At 38.1% G+C, this 20,248-nt stretch overlaps 4 protein-coding genes across 15 annotated transcripts in view; 2 read left to right on the top strand and 2 right to left on the bottom strand.

Annotated features, from left to right (window-relative positions):
* The window catches only part of LOC105567279 (polyprenol reductase), a 9,280-nt gene extending 4,736 nt beyond the window's left edge, over positions 1-4,544 (top strand). Inside the window, exons 1-6 of one of the 8 annotated variants that reach the window (XM_012022025.1) lie at positions 933-1,375; positions 2,807-3,008; positions 3,153-3,301; positions 3,414-3,602; positions 3,678-3,973; positions 4,054-4,544. In XM_012022025.1, the coding sequence (XP_011877415.1) occupies positions 1,321-1,375; positions 2,807-3,008; positions 3,153-3,301; positions 3,414-3,602; positions 3,678-3,973; positions 4,054-4,146 (984 nt within the window). In that variant the 5' untranslated portion in view covers positions 933-1,320 and the 3' untranslated portion in view covers positions 4,147-4,544. Of the gene's footprint in view, positions 1-932; positions 1,376-1,454; positions 1,538-1,966; positions 2,201-2,258; positions 2,335-2,631; positions 2,731-2,806; positions 3,009-3,152; positions 3,302-3,413; positions 3,603-3,677 lie in introns of those variants that run through there. The other 7 variants (XM_012022026.1, XM_012022030.1, XM_012022024.1 and 4 more) reach the window with 7 other exon arrangements.
* On the bottom strand, positions 4,352-6,714 carry LOC105567280 (tumor suppressor candidate 3). Of its 2 annotated transcripts, none has more exons than XM_012022033.1 (8): positions 6,437-6,714; positions 6,176-6,354; positions 5,976-6,093; positions 5,769-5,909; positions 5,243-5,383; positions 5,024-5,174; positions 4,749-4,914; positions 4,352-4,592 (listed from the first exon to the last, which is right to left on the bottom strand). In XM_012022033.1, exons 1-8 carry the CDS (start codon positions 6,512-6,514, stop codon positions 4,583-4,585), a joined length of 984 nt encoding a protein of 327 aa, XP_011877423.1. In that variant the 5' UTR covers positions 6,515-6,714; the 3' UTR covers positions 4,352-4,582. The 2 variants fall into 2 exon arrangements, with proteins under 2 accessions (XP_011877423.1, XP_011877422.1); XM_012022032.1 differs by having other exon boundaries at positions 4,352-4,567; positions 6,437-6,709.
* Positions 6,715-7,174: 460 nt separating this feature from the next.
* LOC105567321 lies at positions 7,175-20,226 on the bottom strand. The gene is made up of 2 exons (XM_012022102.1): positions 19,947-20,226; positions 7,175-7,412 (listed from the first exon to the last, which is right to left on the bottom strand). The coding sequence occupies exons 1-2, from the start codon at positions 20,012-20,014 to the stop codon at positions 7,175-7,177; spliced, it is 306 nt and encodes a 101-aa protein (XP_011877492.1). The 5' UTR covers positions 20,015-20,226.
* On the top strand, positions 8,119-18,989 carry LOC105567278 (hyaluronan mediated motility receptor-like). 4 transcript variants are annotated; one of them, XM_012022022.1, is made up of 16 exons: positions 8,119-8,475; positions 11,604-11,773; positions 12,118-12,402; positions 12,488-12,712; positions 12,802-13,278; positions 14,034-14,216; positions 14,325-14,525; positions 14,792-14,986; positions 15,062-15,195; positions 15,290-15,662; positions 15,770-15,991; positions 16,087-16,155; positions 16,258-16,364; positions 16,436-16,589; positions 17,187-17,219; positions 17,306-17,357. In XM_012022022.1, the coding sequence occupies exons 1-15, from the start codon at positions 8,430-8,432 to the stop codon at positions 17,217-17,219; spliced, it is 2,874 nt and encodes a 957-aa protein (XP_011877412.1). In that variant the 5' UTR covers positions 8,119-8,429; the 3' UTR covers positions 17,306-17,357. The 4 variants fall into 4 exon arrangements, with proteins under 4 accessions (XP_011877412.1, XP_011877411.1, XP_011877413.1 ...); XM_012022021.1 differs by lacking the exon at positions 17,187-17,219 and having other exon boundaries at positions 14,325-14,492; positions 17,306-18,989; XM_012022023.1 differs by lacking the exon at positions 17,187-17,219 and having other exon boundaries at positions 15,506-15,662; positions 17,306-18,989.
* Positions 20,227-20,248: the final 22 nt, after the last annotated feature.

Raw genomic sequence — 20,248 nt, 5'->3', positions numbered from 1 at the left:
CTTAAAGCTTAGGACTTAAATCATCTATTGTAGACTGGGACTAATCACAGTCGCGCATTCTTCTCATACTTGACCGTGATTGGCCAATTTCTTAAAGCTTAGGGCTTAAATCATCTATTGTAGACTGGGACTTAAGAAATTGACTAATGACAGTCGCGCATTCTACTCATACTTGACCGTGATTGGCCAATTTCTTAAAGCTTAGGGCTTAAATCTTTGACTATATAACTATGGACTGCTCGTTGCCTCCACTTTGCCTGGTCTAACACGAAATCAACATCACGAGTGCCGCCATAGGATAAATGGCAGAAAATCGAAATACTAAGTCAGATTTAATGGTAAAACAGGACAGAAGACAGAGATAGAATATAGCTTATGTCGTGCTGTTTTATCACGTTTATCAGAGTTCAGAACCAATATATAATAATTGGTTCTGAACTCTGATAAGGGCAACTTTCACCAAGCTCCGGTTAACCCAACCGGTCTAGTAACATGCAGGATTGCAACCGAATCCGATGAGAAATCTGATGAGAATCTGAGAAAATATATCAGATTCGGTTGCAATCCTGCATGTTACTAGATCGGTTGGGTTAACCGGAGCTTGGTGAAAGTTGCCCTAAATGTGATAAAACAGCACGACATAATGCCCATTCTACACCTAGGGATGATCCTACTTGTGGCTCATCCGATACTCGCTTCTATACCTAAAGCTAATCCTACTTACAGCTTATCCGAGGAAGTGGTATAAAGTGTAAAAGGTACACTGTAGTTGTACTTTGGTACGATTAGAAACCAACCAAAGTGTAAACCTTTTACACTTTATACTACTCCCTCGGATAAGCTGTAAGTAGGGTTAGCTTTAGGTATAGAAGCGAGTATCGGATGAGCCACAAGTAGGATCATCCCTAGGTGTAGAATGGGCATAAGCTATATTCTATCTCTGTCTTCTGTCCTGTTTTACCATTAAATCTGACTTAGTGTTTCGATTTTCTGCCATTTATCCTATGGTGGCGCTCGTGATGTTGATTTCAGCCTGAATACGGCAACGAGCAGTCCATAGTTATATAGTCAAAGGCTTAAATCATCTATTGTAGACTGGGACTTAAGACAATGTTTTATGTTTTACACCTTTGTCTTAAAGTAACGCACAATAACTCTTGTGACTAACCCCTGGTCCTTGCTTTAAATAATTACAAACACGTATAGTTGCCAAATTATAAAACTCTTAAAACATCGAGTACAATAATCCTTAGATTTAATCAACAATTAAAAACATGGGTCAAAAACTGGAAGAATCATGGCCAAACTCCGTCCTCATATATGCATTGTGATCATATTGTTGATATGATGACAATGTCGGTTTTACATACATCAGGTTAGCAAGCCTGTAAAACGTCGTATCCCAGCAAACACCAAAGTAACAATTACATAACATCAATGCAAATGTAATATAACAGGCATGTGTTATATTACATTTATATTGATGTTATGTAACTGTTACTTTGGTGTTTGCTGGGATCATGCTGTTACCATGGACGTTCGATTAAACTAAATTATTGAAAACGCTATTATAGTGCTGAATTAATGTTAATACTTTGTCAACCGAAAAGCTGGCTAATCTTGGCCTCATCTACATAGTCGTTATTTTCAACAGAACACAAGCGTTACCTTTTTATATTATAGATTTTCTTCAGCAGAAACAGCTGCTTTGCAACTGTTGTAAAATTTATAAATCTAATTAGCGTACTCTCTTAGTCCTGAGTGAATGCCTGTAGCCGGTATTCATAGTCAGATCTTATATTTGAAACCGTCCTAAGATCATCGTTAGATACTCCATAGCGAATTATGAAAATGTTCCTTACAGCAGCTTCCGATAAATTCAAGACGGTCGTAAATGTAAGATCTAACTATGAATATCTCTTATGTCTGCGTCCAGCATAAAAAGTTGTTTTGCAACTGTTCGAAGATATGTAAATTTTGAGGGTAGCGTCACGTGGAGCGTAACCTGCGTATCGGCAATCACAGAACCATTTCGACTGAATTATTGAAACGGTTCCATCAGAATGACCCGATCACGCGTCATGGGACGTCACCTTGACTTATGCTTTTAAGTCCACGATTAAGCATTGAGACTAGCTTTAATTTTATTTTGTCATTCCGCTGCGGACTACCTCTATCATCTGATTTTCCCTTCTTTCTTGTAAGTCTCATGAGAGTTATCGTTTCGTTCACTACCAATTGTATAAAATTATTCACAGAATAAATACAACAAAAAATTATACACAAGATTTACAAGCTAAATCTAAACGAGTAGAGGAACTCGATAGCCGATAGGTGACCGTCTAATTTAAATTTGAAAGCTTTAAGCCCGTATCAGACTACGGATTGAGATTGACATTATATTAAAATTTGATTAATCAGAGTAAAGTTTACTAATATCAAGTTTAATGAATTTTACCCTGATTGGTCAAATCTCAATCTAATCTCGATCCGTAGTCTGATACGGGCTTTAAGCAGTTCACCCAACTATTCGACCTATTATATACTATAATTAATTATATATAACAATATATAACATTTGTGAGTACTTCCTTATTATTTTTATGAAAATTCATATAAATATATGATTAGAATAGACTACTCGTTGTTGCAATGACCTGAATTGTATGAAAGTGGAACACTCAGTCTAGCTATAAGGTGTACTTTCTAGAGAGAAATTGCATCGCAAAGGTTCTCTTTCTAAGTACAATTCGCGTAGTCTGGTCATACGTACAGTCATTCGTCATACGTGTACTCTTTTTACCAGCAGCATCAATCGAGAGAAAAATGGATACAAATATAATGGGCAGCATTTTCATCTTTAAAGCAGCGATCATCGTATTTATGACATTATTGTACACTTTGCTGGAACCTTATCTACCCGCGTTGATGAAACGAGCCTTCCTCTATGGCAAATTTAGTATAAAGACGCCTCACACAATAGCAGCAAAATTCGAAGTGCCTAAAAGGTAAATTAAAAAGTAGCATTTATATCTTTCTACAAAAATTGAATAATTTATTGTAATTTACTGATAATATATGTATATATTATTGAAGATATCATACCGTGTATTTATTAATTTAAATTTGAATTACTAAAAAAAATGTTTCAGGTGGTTTAAACATTTTTATGTTGTCTCTGCACCATTGATGACTGTTACTCTTTGCTTAGTCCTTTATAAATATCGTTATAATGCGCAAGTGCCCGAAATTGTGTTTACATTGTTAGACACATTATTAGGAGCGTCAAGAAAACCATTAAGTATATCTTTTTAAGTATTTCTCAAATGATATTCAGTATATTATTTAGATACTGAGTGTTGTTAATTCTATAAACATTAATATACAGAAATAGTTAGATAATTTTTTTTCAGTATCAGGAGAAGACGCAATTCTGGCTTTTGTCATATATAATATACATTGTTGGAAGAGAGTATACGAGACATGTTATATTAGTGTATTTAGCAATCAGAAAATTCACGTGTTCATTTATTTAGTTGGATATATACATTACACTGGAATAATACTGTGTATAATAGGCGAATCCGAAGGATTTGTTAAAGGTACGATCTTTAAAAATTTGTAGATATTAATGTTAATTTCTTAATATATATACACATGTCATATTTTTTTTGTAGGTTCGCACGCGAGTGTAAATTTGGACAAACTAACAACTGCCAAACTAGTTTGTGCTTTTATATGTTTATGTTCATCATACATGCAATTAAAAACCAATTTAACTCTTGCAAACTTACGTAAAAATACGCATGGCGATGTTGTATCCTTTGAGTATAAAATACCGTCCGAGGGTCTGTTTAAGTACATAGCAGGCCCATTGCAATTACTAGAAATACTTATATATTTAATGCTGTCTGTGATCCTTTGGCAAGCTTCTACATATCATTACGTTACTCTGTGGGTTGTAGCAAATCAGGTAAGAAACAGAATTCGACAAGAAATATTATATTTTCTCAAGAAAGAGAAAAAATTAAGTGTACAAATAACTCTTTCTAGGTGGAAAGTGCAGTCCTGGCTCATCAGTGGTACCGTAAAACATTCAAAAATTATCCAAAAGAGAGGAAGATTTTAATTCCTTGTATATGGTAAAATTCCTCTAGGAAAAATTTTGATAATTAATTATTAAAGACGATATTCGATAAAATAACTACAGATCTAGAACCAAAGTGCTTATTGCTATTTATGTTATTAATATTCAATTTATATATTTACATGTTTATAATGTATGTGAAATAAATGTATACCTAATAGATTTAGCAATTCTGCATTCTTATATTAGTTTAAAAAATGCCTATTTCCATACATTGCTTCTACTTTATTATACAATGGTATTAAATATGGATTTATTTTCATTATATTACGTACAATGTAATGAACATGATACAACATCTATAACAATATAACTGTATTTATAAAAAAATCTTTCTAGTTTTAAACTGTGAAATATTTTTTGTTCAAATAAATGCACGAAGATGTGTTTCTGCACCTATTTAGTTACTTGAACAGTAAACTGAAACAAACAAAATTATTCCTCCCTGGGATACGAATGTAATAGCAATTCTTATAAATATTAAAATACGAAGCATAATGATATTATTGATTTTTTTCAGTCTTTCAAATAATATCATTATGCTTCAAAATATTAACCACATTTGCTTAGCTTATTATATATTAAAGATGAAAGAACATACCTATATGGATAACCTTGAGCTTTGTTCCTAAATATCGATAAAAGAAGACTAAAGAAAATTGCGACTAATCCTGCACCTATCACAGCTAGTATCTTGCGCTTCTTAACGTCTCCTTTACGAGCTGCAGCCTCAGTCATTAAGATCATTCCCAATACCACTGCTCCGTCTTTTTATAGGCAGTTAAGGTCTACATTGCAACGTATAAACCTAATTTTTCTATACCTTTATGCAAGCTGCCTTTCGTAAAGTAATTACTGAATATACTAAAAGGATACTCATGACCATAACAATATAGGTTTCCACTATGAATTGTCCTTGAGAAGATCCATGGATATAAGCTACATTGCCATTAGGCGATTTGTGGAAAAAGGGTGGCCCTCTGATATGATTCCACATTTGTCCGGAAGTCATATTTATGGCGAAGAACTGGAAACGAGAAAATTCGAATTACTTGTTACGAACGAAAAGAAGGGATCGAGAAAGAGCACACTCACCAAAGCGCAGAATCCCCACAGATTTTTGTTGTAAATGAAATCCAAGTTGTTACGTCTGAGATACAGGCCGCCTCCTATGATAACTATGAGCATTCCTAATCCTACTGTACCAGAATAGTTCGGAGGTCTAAACACTCTGATCTGTAATCGACAATAGAATCACAGCATTGCGAAAATGTAATCGAGTGAAAAACACATTACATCGACGAATATCGGTGCCACTTTAACCCTCCATCTGACCGTGTTTTTTATCTTTTTAGTCAACACGTAGGACTGTCACATTTCATTTTATTTTCCTCACTTTTAAGTATTCAAGCAAATCTGAAATAATTCACGTAACGTCTACATTGTAGTTGACGATGTCGTAGTACTTTGAAAAAAATTATCAGTTGCTAGTTTATTTTCAACAAATTTTTAATACAATTACGAGGACACACACACCCTTGCGTTACTTTGGTTTCAACATGTCCGGATGGAAGGTTAATATGACAAATTCAACAGGACGCCACGACTGTGACAGCATTACCTGGATATCGGTACGTTCGCCGATCCATTTCGCTATTGCTTCCGCGCCAAATCCTACTCGCTGGATATCCATGGTGTCGGCAGCCTTCGGTTTACCTTTGGGCGGGAAATGCATGTATACCGGCGCAGTATTCAGCTTCATCTAAGATAAACCGATTTCTGTATTAATTACGTCCCCTCGCGTCTCTCCTCGCATTGCCCTGCTTACCAATCGAAACACGTCGGATCCTTCGTCAAAATCGATAGAGGCGAAGAACAGCTTGTTGGAGTACAACGGAGAATAGCGGAAGGAGTTGGCCACTATTGTGAACTCGTCGTTGGCGTGCCTGATGCAGAGGATTGCAATCAAATGACGAAGAGCGATTCGAGTGTAAGTATACGAGCATACGTGTGCAAATCAGCGCCCACCTGCAGATCTGGCATTGCCTCTGGGGTGCCATGGCGGTAAACATAACTATGATAGAATAGTTCCTCGGGGGAGCTTTGATGTACTGCTTGAATTTCGATCCGTTGAACTTGAGCACCGACTTCTTCATAGCCATCTCGGTCAGTTGCTGCACGCGCTCCGCCAAGGAGGTGCCCTGGTTCTGCAAGAGAGGGATTATTAGTCCTTTTGGAGCCGCGCGCCGAGACTCGGCCCGAGCGGAGCGACGCAGACAGAGTCCTCACGTTTTTCGTCCTGTATTGACAGACGACATAGCTCAGCGCGGAGAGAAGCACCAGCGCGACGAGGAGCTTGTACCTCATCGTGGAACCGGAGGCTCGTTCAGCTGCTGCGCGGAAACTCGACGAAACCGGGCAAGCCACCGGCGACACATCGGCGGCCACTGGCGATAACGCGACGGGCCCTGTTGTTGGTCCGTCGGGTACACGTGGCACAACGTCGCGCACGTATTCCGCGAATACGCGGGCAGACTCGACGGTGGTCGTCGGGGAATGGGGAATTGGGGACTCGGCGAGAGCCGTCAGCGACGAATCGTACGCGAGCGCCCGGTCCGTCCTTCTGCCGCGTTTACAACGGTAGGCGCGCGGAGGCGCGTCCCAGGGACTCGATTCAGTCGATTCTTCAATTTATTCCAGGGAGAAACGTATGCGAAAATTCTGCCCTTACAGAAAAGCTGCAAGTCGATTGGCTACTCGTGTGGCTTTAACCAATCGACTTTCAGCTTTTCTGTCGGAGCAGAATGTTCGTGTACGTTTCTTCTTCGGATGATCTCGAGAATCGATTTTGTATCTTGCAACGTAGTGAAAATGCTAAAAGTGAGCGGTTTTGTCGGGCGCTCTCTCGTCCCTTTCTTACGCATTCTCCCTTTTCACTCGCTCACTCGAGCAAAGGAACATCCCGACGCCTCGGATTTAAAACGAACACCGAGCATTGCGAGCAGCCTGGCGCGTGCATCGGTTGCGTCAGCTGCGTGTAACATTCTCGTGGACTCGCGCCCCATTGGCCGCCCCGGCGGCGAATCGTCGCCGCACTCGGGCTCGAGCTGCAAGGATTCGTCTGCTACAGGAGACCTCGTGCGCATGCGTGAGATGACGCAGCAGCTCGAATCCAATGGTGGACAACAGGTGCCACGTTGAGGGGCCACAGGGGGCCCGTGCATGCGCCAAGTATATCCATTCCGATGGTTTTCCCGCGTTTATTCTGTGATAGCGTTAGGGATGTAGTTAAAGTGTGATTAATATTTATTAGCGACAGGTGTATATATATGCAATATTATAATGCAAGCGATACGATGGATTGTCAACGGCCTTCTATATCAAGCGGCATTGAGAACAAGAAGAGGAACCAGGCAAAATTTCGACATACTTAGGCCGGTATTCATAGTCCGTTCTTATATTTAAGATCGTCTTAATGTGTTTTCAACCAATCACAGAGCCGTATTAGCGTCTTAAGACAACACTTGGGATGATTTTGAAATAAGAATCGACTATGAATACCGGCCTTAGTTAGGTATGGACACATTTAGAGATTGGCTATCAAGGCAATCGTGAGGACAATAGAAAAGCTGTCTGAGCGGCCTGTAATTAAGTCTTGTCGTGCGGTAAGACTGATTTAACTAGACATTCAAAAAGTCTAATACATATTAGATAATATAAATAAAAGTCGCGATGCCAACCCGTCTGCTTCGTCGACTGTTTCTAATAATAATACATTAGCGAACCACGATACTTTCATCAAAACTTTCTCCCCCGAGATTCGCTTACGGATCCATGTTTCATGTTGGGGACCTTACGATACCACTTGATATGTACGTCAGTGAGGCTGCGCAGACGTTCGCTCGACGCGCGTGCGCGAATACTCCTTGCGATCCCCCATCACTGGCTCGAGCGGCCGAGTAACCGCCGTTTCAAATTGAAATAACCGATCCGGCGAGTCGAGTGCGGGTCAACGGTGGTGGAATCGTGCGCAGTGTTCGGCGCGATCGAGCACGGCCTGCATCGTTCTGTGCTCGCGCCAACGAAACGTCGACGACGACGACGACTGCAACGGTGTTAACGGTCGTTTGACGGCGGCTGCTCACCGCGTGCGTCCCGCACGCGATCGCCCGACGCGGTCCCGAAGCCGGTGAATCCGCCGGTGAGGCTCGTTAACCCGCGAGGACACGGCAGGCGAGCCCACGCCGTCGCGCGAGGCGACGCGACACAACGCGCGGCCGAGATGTCCTTCTCCAAGGCGAGGCTACAACGCTTCAACGAGTTTGGAAGTAAGTTTGTTTGCTGCCTGCCTGTCGCCTCCGCACGTCGACCGACTCCGTCGCGCCGGCCTCCTCGGGCCCGCGTCTCTGCGTGGCTCTCTTGCCCGGGGGGGGGGGGGGGAGAAGGGAGAGGCGATACCTTCGTGACTTTTCCGAGGGAACGCACGGGAGACGTGACTGATTTGCCGATTTTTCCTTAATTCCTCGTGCGTACGTTTGTGCCTGGATGTTGTTGAGGGTTTGCCGAGTTTTGCACAGGTTTCGCCGCAACGAGACGATCGATAGTTGGAGCGTTAATTGTACGCGCGACTCGCTAGGACAAAAGACCCCGGCTGCGAATCTGCCGTGGAAACGAGGCTGGAGATCCCGTCGGATTTGTTTATTGTTGTCCCGCACGAGCGTGCGTCGCCGCGTTATGGCGGGAAAGTCTTAACGGTACCTGAGCGAGACGTCGAGCCCCAACCGTCTTTCGAATGCGTCTTGTCTCGGTAAACAACTAACGGTTTACATAAAACATTGATATTATACGTAGTCGAGAAAAACGTGTACGAAAGTGTGCGAGAGAAAAATATAAATAGGCACCGAGATCCTTGGCCGTTAAAAGCGTTTCTGTTACTAATTGTGCTGTCCACACGGCCGGAAAAATTTAACTTGTTACCAATATTATAATTTCCTATTCGACAATGCAGCGGTCATGTACAACATTTGTTATATTACATTTATATCGTTGAGTGGCAAATTATAATACGAGCTCCAAGGGACGAAGGATAGAAGACAGGATGTTGGCGTCAAAATGATTTTAATTTTTTTAATTCTTCGCAATGATTCGCAACATCCTGTCTTGGCTCTTATATCCTTTATTCCTGCGGCTTGTGATTTCACGGAGCCTTGTGGATTTTATTGTTTATAATATTAAATAATATTAATGAACCGTTGGTTCAAGTTTGCCGGGGTGTCTTGTATTTTCTACTGCACCCTCCATAATTTTTGCCCTTCTTTTATTGCAAGACAAGCTTCGTTGTAAATTGCATCTTTTCATCATGTAAAATGGGGCCGTTCTAGGAATTCCTATTTTATCTTTGCTTGATTTTTACGACATTATATACATATGTGTATATATTTATAATTAAACTGAACAAAAAACATATAGAAGTAAATGATGGATAAAATTAATAGTTCTGCATTGCAAAAGGCCTAATTATTTTTATAAAATACACGTATCTTGCTTTTCCGTGTGTATCTTTCAACGTTTGTTTTTGCAGATAAAATGTACTTTCAATAATCGCAGGCGCTAAATTCTTCCTCGTCGCAAACAACGATAATTTATAATGTAATTTTACCGTTTTAACAAGATGAACGGCAGATATGAACAATAAATGAGTAAATATGTATACTTATTTTCTTTACATAAATTTTAAGTATTGCAAAGTATGTTATAAACTCTCTCTGTGTTTTACCCGAGGGGTAAACCGCTGAGGGCATTGTGGTGTACAGATTTGCGGCATTACTGGGCATTACGAGGCTTTTCTGGGCATTAGGCCTTGCTGGGGCGTTATGAAGATACAATAAGATAACAAGATAAAGTAACGCCCAGTGGGCATTGATGTATGTACAAGATTTTGGTCAGCGGTTTCCCTCTCGGTTTTACCTAATCGACCAAAAATTGGGAAGATCAGACATTTAAAACAATAAAATTCAAGGCTCTGGCGCGAAATGACGAATAGAAAGAAGAAAGGATACAAGAGCCAAGACAGGATGTCACTGGCTAAATGATTTTTAAGATAGATCCGATAAGACATTTAGATTTAATGTTTTAGTCTGCAAAAACTTTTTTTCGTAATTCGTATGGTTAATAAAGCGCAAGATGGAACGGTAAAAAGAAAAAGCTCCACTCCTCGAAATGGCATAACACGAATGTTATTTAAATAGTCTTTTATCTCACACTTTTATCAGTTGTATATATTTAACTAATAGGAATAGTTGTAAATGTCGCCAGCAGTAATTAAACCACAATAGAGTCGAAATAGACGCGTGGATATCTTTATACTGTTATTGCGACTGATATTATCATATGCCTCGGTGGTCGAATTGGTGAGACGCTCCGCCTAGAGTGTAGGGAAGTCCAGGGTTCAAACCCTGGGCTGAGGTAATATTTTTCGCAAGAAACTTTCTGCATTATTAAAATTGCCAGATACGGCCGAGAAAACACTCATGTTGTACATATTTGTATTAATTGCGACTGATTCGCTTTATCACTATTGAACACGATGCTCCTCGCTGTTTTATATCCAATAATTCCGATAGACGATACCCGTCATCGAGACCGCTTAATCGCCGATCCGTTTTTGTCCTTTAGCTCGGCCAATCCGATTGAGTGAGTGGACAACATCTGTCCTCTAACTGCAGTTATTCTTGCCACTTGTATTTGCTTCTTGTAGCTCCCTTATCCCATTGTACACGTAGCTGTTCAAGTAAGAAGGGCAGGCAGCGCAATATTTTATTCGTTATTCCCTATATCTTATCTCTGTCGCGTATGCCCTTTAAATTGCTCGCACATCGATCCTCCCCCTCTCCCCTGTCTCTTTCACCCCTGTGGAAGAACGAGCGGCGGTAGACAATAAAAGAAGACGTTTTATCGCGTATAGACACGGCGGAGTACGCTGCGCCGGCTACACCTGGTTACTTGACGACCCCATGGAGATGTGTCCCTCGCATTAGGAACAGCTGTCTCTCCCATTTGCGCCCGCTTCTCCCCATGCACGATACGTCCCGCCAAAAGGAAGTCTCCGTCTTCCCTCTCCTTTGTCGCGGGAGACGCGCGCTGCGCGCGGGGTCGCGTCCTTATGTTGCGCAATATTTAAGTACAGCTTAAATATGCGAATTAACAGCACATTCCTCCCGATCGTCGATCTGCTAATCTTCGGAGCTTTCGGTAGAACTGTAATCTTTCTGCGTAATCGGGAATTTGAAAAAATACAATTGTAAACGTGGCATTTTTCCTTCGAGATCGCTAGAATATGATTCAATGGTAAAATTACGTCAACATATTAATAATACTTATAATTGCAAACGGAAAAAAGAATCTAAATATTTTGCATGTTATTCTGATTTGCTAACGCACGCATGTGATTTCGCAGGTGATGCACCTCCACCAGGCGCTTATGATCCAAAATTCGACAGTAAGGTGAAAGGACCTGTTATTGAGAAATCCGATAGGTTTGTAGATAATAAAAGTACAAGCAGCGCGGATTGCAGTGGATCGATTGTATCAGTAAAGAGCAATGCGTCGACTCCTGTTTTCCGAGTGGTAAGAATTGTCGCAGATTTTGTCGCCGATTACAAGTTTTAATATTTGAAAAAGAAAACAAGACTTGATGAAAAAAAAATTGCTCGTCATTGTTGCGAAATGATGAAGCTTAGAATTGTGGATTGTGATTTATCATTTGTAGTATGCTTTAAATTAATCTGTGAACGCACAACGTTCTTTTCAATATGATTACCAGCGTTGTTGTCTGATTGTGAGTCAATTATGTAATTTTATAATTTTATAAAAATATGTAGATATTTTTAAGTAATTGTTACGTCAGAATATAATATTAATAAGAACGAATGTATCATTAAAATGATGTAAAATGTTTTATTTTTATGCAGCCTCAAGCGCCTCCGAAGCGAACCATAAAACCGGGGTTGACTTATCCTAAATTAAAAACGCAAACGATTCAATTAGCCAAAGGTCAGAGTATGAAATATGAAAACCTTCAGCAACTTGCTGATCTTCAAGTAGAATGCTCGAACAAGGATAAAACTATACAGGAACATGAGAAACATATCGAGGATATGAAAGATGAGATGCGGAAATTAGAATACGAGCTGGAAGAGTTGCGTAAAAAACAAGATGAAATAGAGGCACAACATATGAAAGATATAGAAAAACTGGTTAATATAATATTTCTAAGCAGAAATTTTATTATTATCGGCTAGTATCAGTGCGCCGTGTCTTCAAAATTCTTTTAATTTACAGGCTACGTTACACCAGGGTGTGCTAAACGATCATGATGAGAACCATCAGGCAGAAATACAGAGCCTTCGCTATAAATTATTAGAAATGACCGAGGAAAAAGAACGAGAGATTTCAACGCGAAAAGCAATGGAAATGGAACTCAGAAATCGTGCGGCCGAACTAGTGAAAGGAATAACAACATTGGAAGCTGAATTGTGTGCTAAGAGAGAAGAGGACGGAGCAAAGGTAAATTAAATTATTTTATTTTACAAGTGTAAAATGTACTGTTGTATTAACCAAATTATGTTCTTTTATGTGTTTCGTTTGTTTAACAGATTGAAGCTCTTGAAACGGAAATTGCAGAATTGTTAAACAAATTGGAAAAAGCGAAACAGGATTACGATATCGAAATAGGATTATTAGAAAAAGAAAAATATCAACTTGATATCTGTGTCGCGAATTTAACTCAGGACCGATCTGATCTTGAATCTAAATTGGAAATAAGGCAAAACGAAATTTCAGAACTCGAAGCGCAATTGTCTGCTCTACAGTGCGAATTGCATGAACTTAAAGCGCAATATGAAGAGCTTGCCAGTGATTATGTCAATAAATTTTCTGACTTCACTAACAAATACGAGGAACAAATTGAACACATGAAAAATGACTTTTGGACAGAAAAGGAAAAACTTGTAATGGAAAATGAACTTTACAAAGCACGCGCATCAAAACTGGAAACAAAGGCAAATAAGATGGAGGAGACAAACTGTTCCCTTATGGAAGAATTGAAGAATCTTCAAAGATGTCATGAAGATGTATGTGAATCCACTATATGTGCAATTGTGTTTTCGTGTGTGTACCTATGCATTATTATATATATGTATATATAATATGCATATACATATATATCACATGTATATATGTATATATACATATATGTAATTTACATATTATATGTATATAGAATATTTATTGAGTCTTAAGGAATTTTGACATTGTGACGAAAAGTTCTTGCAGCAACTTTTGTTAAGTAATCCATATTCAGCTACAACTCTTCAAGGAGCTAAGTGTTTTTTGTATGAGCAGCTTGTTTGCCAAACTTGTCGTGTCTTGATTTGTCCTGCGGGGATGTATCAAAGTTGGGTGTACGATTTAATACGATTAAATGTTTATCGACATTGGAAATAAAACTCATTTAAAGAATAACGCATGTGTGACATGATCCACAATATTCTTTCCTTTTTCAAAGGATGTGTTGGTCATTGCATCACAGTAGTGCTTACGAGGTTGGAGGTTGCTATTTTTAAATATTTGTTGTAATAAAACAAAATAAACAAAGTTAAAGAATATGATTTTTATTCTACCTAACTTTATAATAATTAAGTATCATTTAACAAAGTTAAAAATTGACACCTAGAGCTTTAAGAATACGGATTATTTAACAAAAGTTGTTAAATTTAATTACAGTTTTACTACTTTTTGTTCGTTTTCCATACTTACATATATATGTGTACTAAATGAATGATTTCATCTTAATTGAATAATTTTTCTTTTCTTGTTCATGCTTTAGGTGACTCTACGTTTGCAAGAAGCTCAAAATGAACTCGAACTTTTAAATGAGAAGCATACCATTATGATAGAAAAATATAAAAAGGACTTGAATGATATGACAAATATGCATAGGAATAAAACATTAACACTGGAAAAAGTATTGGAGGATGCCGCAGATGAATACTTGAAAGAATTGGGAAATGTACGTTAGCAGTGACATGTATAATATTTTTTGCTTTAATTATATTAGTCGTATTTTTATAATTGATTGTTCTGATAATAATTATAACATACACGTTATTTTATACAGGTCACCAAGGCAAAAGATAAAGAAATAGAAGATTTAAAACAAGCTGCCATCAAGAAAATCGAAGAGGAAACCGAGCTGATAATGAAGCATGCTCGACAAATGATAGAAGAATCGGAGGCTGATAAACACGCTATGCTAGCAACATACAGCACTGAAAGCGAGGAACAGGTGAAAAAAACAATTGTTGAGTGTGATGCGAAAGTAAGCAGATTATATGTGTAGAATGTCACAAACATCACTAATTAATTATTCATTTGCTATTAAACTTTGTGCAAATATACGGGGACTACATCTTGCTTTTGTTAACAGATTGTTACGTGATGTAATTCATTCTGTGAATATTTTTCTGTCAACGCTGTCTTTTCCTGTACCTCTTTCTATATGTGCTCTTTGTGATGTTTGAGAACATTTTTGTTGCAACATGGACCAACGTATTCGTGGATACTGATATGCGACTTTTTTTTTAGGTCCACGCCATGGTTGAAGAGACGCGAAATACCGTGGAAGAGGAGATGCGACTCGCTAACGACAGATATAAAGCATGTTTGCTTCGTATGGAAGTAGAGCGTACTGCGTTAGACAAAAAACTTTTGCAGAGAGATAATGAAATCACCAAACTTTCCATAACACTCGAGGAACTAAGATCATCCGTGGAAACACAGGTGACTTATCACTAGACTAATGTTAATAACATTGTCCATAATATATGTTATTATGCCATAAATTGTAACTTTCAGGCAAGTTTTAGTCAAAGTTTACAACTTGAGCTAGATAAAGCAGAAAGCGATTTGGCGGAGAAGAAAGAAGAATTGAGAGCTTTGAAGGATCAAATTAGAACAGAAGCGGCAGGAATGGTTGCCAGGAAGAAAAGGTTGGTATCAACAAATTTTATGTCTGTAATGCGTTTGAATTTTTATTAACTCACTTCGCCGAGAGCGATTACTTTAATTATCTTAAATATTCAGATTTGAGGTAATTATGGCTGAAAATCAAGCGTCCGTTGTTGCACTTACAAATCGGTTGGCTCAAAGTAACGCTGAAGTGGAAAGATTACAGTACGAAGTGACACGTAGTGAAAATTCCATACGCGAACACAAAGAATTACTCTGTGCGATGCGTACCAACTCACAATTGGTGCACGAACAAGTTCATTCTTTCATGAGAGCGTTGGATTCCCATAGAGAATTGGTAGATCAGCATCAGTCTGGTAATATGTCTCAGTTTGATAAGATAAAGTCTCTTTTTGAAACAAAAATCGAGAATCTAAAACAGAAAGCCGCAAAGGAAATTTCAAGACTTGAGGATGATGCTAAGCTAAAATCTATATTAAATGATGAGGTAACGTTATAGCAGTTATTTTAAAATTATGCTATGTCATATATGAAAGGAATAAGACTTTCCTAAAAATTGATTTTTTAACTTGGATTATTCTGCTTCCATTGTAGTTGAGATTACAACTTGATGAAATGTCTAAAAATATCAATGAAGCGCAAGGTGCATTACTCGTACTGGAAGAACAAAATGATGCTAGACAGATTGATATTTCACGAATGGAGTTAATAAATAACAAACTTATTGAGGAATTAAAGAGTCGTGACAAAGCGTTAGACGAAAGTAAACTATTGCTTCAAGATCAAGCAATGCAACATAAAATTATTCTAGACAAAGTATGTTAAAATAAAATATTATAATAAATCGTATGAATGAATAATTGACAAATCTATTAATATATTATTAATATATGTATTTAAAATATTTATAGGCAAATTCACAAATAAAACAGCTCTCCGAGAAAGTAAAGCAATTCGAAGAAATGGGACCAACTGCAAAGGTAATGTTTTTCAATGATTATAATTTATTATGTTGGAATTACATTGAAAATATTATCAAGTACCAAAAAAAAACATCAAGAAATAAAAATATCTTATTATAGGAAACTACTTTATTATTGGAGCAGGAACGAAACAAATGGAAATCTTCGGAAAATGAACTTATGCAGCAGCTTAAAAAAGAAATAGCAAAACGAGAAAGAGCTGAAGAGTGAGTTTAATATGGTATACAATTTTTTTGATTACAAATTTGAAAAATAATGGCCATTTTGTTATATGTAGAGAGATTGCTAAATTTGCAATATTGAACGAGGATCTTAAGAAAAATTACGTAGAAATCACTGAACAATACGCTGAAGCAATCGGTCATCAGAATCCTAAACAAAGGATCAAACATGTTATTCGACTTAAAGACAAGAAGTGCGAATTGGAACAGGTGTGTGCCGTCGTTCCGCTTTTAGTAATTTTTGTAATATCTTTTTTTGCTTTTTGCTTCCTTTCTGTATTATATTGGTAAACATTTTCAGTGGAATTACCGCTACAATGTTGTTAAAATTATACAAAAATGTCTGAATATAATTTGGGCGTACAGATATGCCCGATAAATAATGCGTTTGTTGTACAATCGTGGCAAATAATTTTGTTTGATGTATATTTAAATTATAATGTAAATATTGTTGGCTCTCCGTTTCATAAAATTCTATTGTCTTCATCATTTTCTGAATCAGTCGTGTAATATAGAGTAACATTCTTCTCTTTAATATTTCATTCTCCTGCTGTTCTCATATTTGCATGTTATATTACAGTAAAAATAGATGAGTTAAAGCGCGAAAATAATTCATTTCGAGCATGTGTCATTGAAATAAAAATGAAGTCTAAGAAGGAATTTTATAATAAGGAGAATACTTGAATAACATCGAGAAGGAGAATTGATTGTACATTATTTTTCTAACTATGTTTTATAGATTGGATTTTATATAAATAAATTTTTGTCCTTAAGCAAATCTAAATTTCGTTTTTATTTATCCAGTAGAGCTCAGGATCAGTTTGTTATAACCGTAAATAGGTATTATGGCTTTTTTTTTACTTGTATAATCTAATGACTTTTATATAATTTTTTATAATTCTGATTAAAAATGAATTTTTTTGTAGGAATTGCTAACCAAGACTAGATTAGTGGAACAACAACAAAAGACCATAGAAAAGTTGAAAGCAGAAGAAAAGCGATCTCACTGGAAAGGCAAGGAGAATGTAGGAATGGTACATTCAACCCCTATTTCTTCTCCGCATAAAACGACGCCATTAAGGGACCGAAATGATTAATCTTAAGCAATAGTTGAATAGCTTGTCTTAAGTTATTAATCTATAGATTACAGATATTCAAATTGTGCCCCAACAATTTCCTAAGGAATTAGAAAAGCAGTTGTCGCGATAGTTAATAATATTTGTATTATTAAATAAGGAAACAAGCTTCAAAAGCTGTATATTTTTATAAAAGTTACGAAAATGTTTTTGTTAATACTGTTAATTTTGCCATTGTGAATTTCATGCATAAATGAAGCGAATATACTGACAATAAGTTCAGGCCAAATTTAACAAGCTTCTTCGGTTGGAAATTATAAAATTATTTTAATAAGGAGTATGTGTTACATTGACTCAATTTCGCGAAACGTCGTGCTGAAGAAAACGCCTCCGCCGAAGCCAAGTAGAATACCCACCAGTTTCATCGATCTGGGATTTTGGCTGCTCATGTCCCACTTTAACCACTTGGCCAAAAGCATCGGTACGATGCCCATGATCGTGCTCACAGTGCACAATACCACCATGGTGACAGCTTTGGCAGTTAATACATTCTTTTCCGAATCTTTCGAATCCTCGCCGTGGTGAGTCGTCACGTTCACTCCCGCCATTTGGAGCAAGGATTCTATTAGCGATATGGTGGCGAATCTTCCGGCTCTTCTTCACCGTTTACTTTCTCTGGATGGCTCAAAATGTATCATCGTTTCGTCCTTCCTTTGTATTGCCTTGTTTTCCTCCTCCTTTGCTCCAACACTCGTATACCCATCGTTTGAACCGTCTGAACTCCGAATCATGGCATCGTACCGATGCTTTTGGCCAAGTGGTTAAAGTGGGATATGAGCAGCCAAAATCCCAGATCGATGAAACTGGTGGGTATTCTACTTGGCTTCGGCGGAGGCGTTCTCTTCAGCACGACGTTTCGCGAAATTGAGTCAAGTAACACATACTCCTTATTAAAATAATTTTATAATTTCCAACCGAAGAAGCTTGTTAAATTTGGCCTGAACTTATTGTCAGTATTTTGTAATAAAACACAAGCGCTATACCTTATATTTATTATGAAGCGGATATGTTCGAACTGTCGACAACACGTTATAAGAAATATTTGTAATGTATTTTACATTTTATATAATTTGTAACAACCTGGTATATTTTATGCACGACTATTGTACGAATGGATCACTATTAATATACATATAAAGACTTGCTATAATATACTTTTTATATTATGGTCTCAATAAATGTTCTGTCCGGATAGAATTACATTTGACATGTGATAATGTGGTTTTATTTAAATGTTCAGACTCTGGTACAATACTCGTTCATTAAACGATCTTGTAAACAGGCTGATTTCTCCTACTACAGAAATAGCGAATGTCTCGAATGTATTTTATTCAAACGACAGATGGATTCAATTTCTTTTTCAAAATAATTACTTCAGCCGTCAAATATTAAAATCCAGTGTAACGATTTAATGTAAACGTGAACAATATGTCTATAAACAATAATTTAGATAATAAAGGTCCAAGTACACGTATCTGACGTACGCGTTTTTGTGTAACCCGTTAATTACAGTATTTCGCGCAGCGACGTTGCTCGGAAGAGATTACGACGGATTCCGTTAGAGTTATCACCAACTTATCCACGTGATTGGACTTTATTATGCTCGCCCATGCGCCCGGAGTCGGGGCGCGGTGTACGCTCGGTATTATACATTCCGTCCGTGGCAGCTCTCGACACCCGTAATCACTGTAGATACCGCTCTTTGAACTCCTTCTCTCTAAGGTCAATAGCTACATGAATTTTAAACATCGCCGAACAACTTGCGCTTGGTCTAATTAGTTTTCCACCTTATCAACGTCTCGTCTATTTATCGCTAACAACGGCCGCTCCCCTAAAAAGCGGCGTTTCCGTGTCAAGCCGCGAGACCTAAATAGTCCCCGGCCCCCGTGACAAAACCCGGCGGATGTAATTTGCGGGGCGGGAACGGGAACTTGGGGGATGTACGGATTCGCCGTATCGTATCGTAATTCGGATTTTATGCTTCGCGTGATCCTGTCGCACCGGATTACCCGCGCTGCCCGACGTGGTCGACGCATTCAGATGAATTTAGATGAATCTGATATCACCGTCTTTATTTTTAAATGCAAAGCATGCCCAACGAATCGCTGACTCGATCTCTAATGCTTCGGTCTGTACAACTGATTTTTATGAGCTCGGATATTTTACAGTAATCTAATCGCGATCGCAAAGCGGATTAATACCGACAATATCGATTGTAAGAGGGGAAGCGTAACTAATATAATTTCAAATAAACAAGTGCGAGGAGCCAACAAGAGCTACTCTGATTCACTTCCGCTAAGTCGTAAAAATTGCTAGTTGAAATAAAAATTTCAATAATCTCCTTCGGTACCGAAATTTCTACCAAATGTAAAAAGGGATTATTCACATTTAATTTCCTCCAATCAATCGCGTATCAAATGTGTATAGGTACGTTTTCGTGGCATGATTGACCAAATCTGGTGAGACGATTGACCAAACCTCGTGGGATGATCGGGACATCGTGGCACTTTGTGTAACACCTCGGGATTAATCGCGCGCGACGGGGAAGGAAACGCGAAAAATATGCGATCGCACCAAGTTGCTATTTGCACTGGCTCACTCCTTGTAAATTGGTCCGACGGTACGGATTTTAGTCAACGGAAATCGCCGATGTATCAATTTAAACTATCGATGAGTAATATAATTAATTAAGCAATGAAGAAGGCAACTTCACTCTCGGTAGCCGAGCATCGA

This window comes from Vollenhovia emeryi, unplaced genomic scaffold (genome assembly GCF_000949405.1).
Source record: "Vollenhovia emeryi isolate VEMERY1.0 unplaced genomic scaffold, V.emery_V1.0 DF939139.1, whole genome shotgun sequence".
NCBI classification, from domain to species: domain Eukaryota; kingdom Metazoa; phylum Arthropoda; class Insecta; order Hymenoptera; family Formicidae; genus Vollenhovia; species Vollenhovia emeryi.
This window is presented reverse-complemented; position numbering and strand designations above follow the sequence as displayed.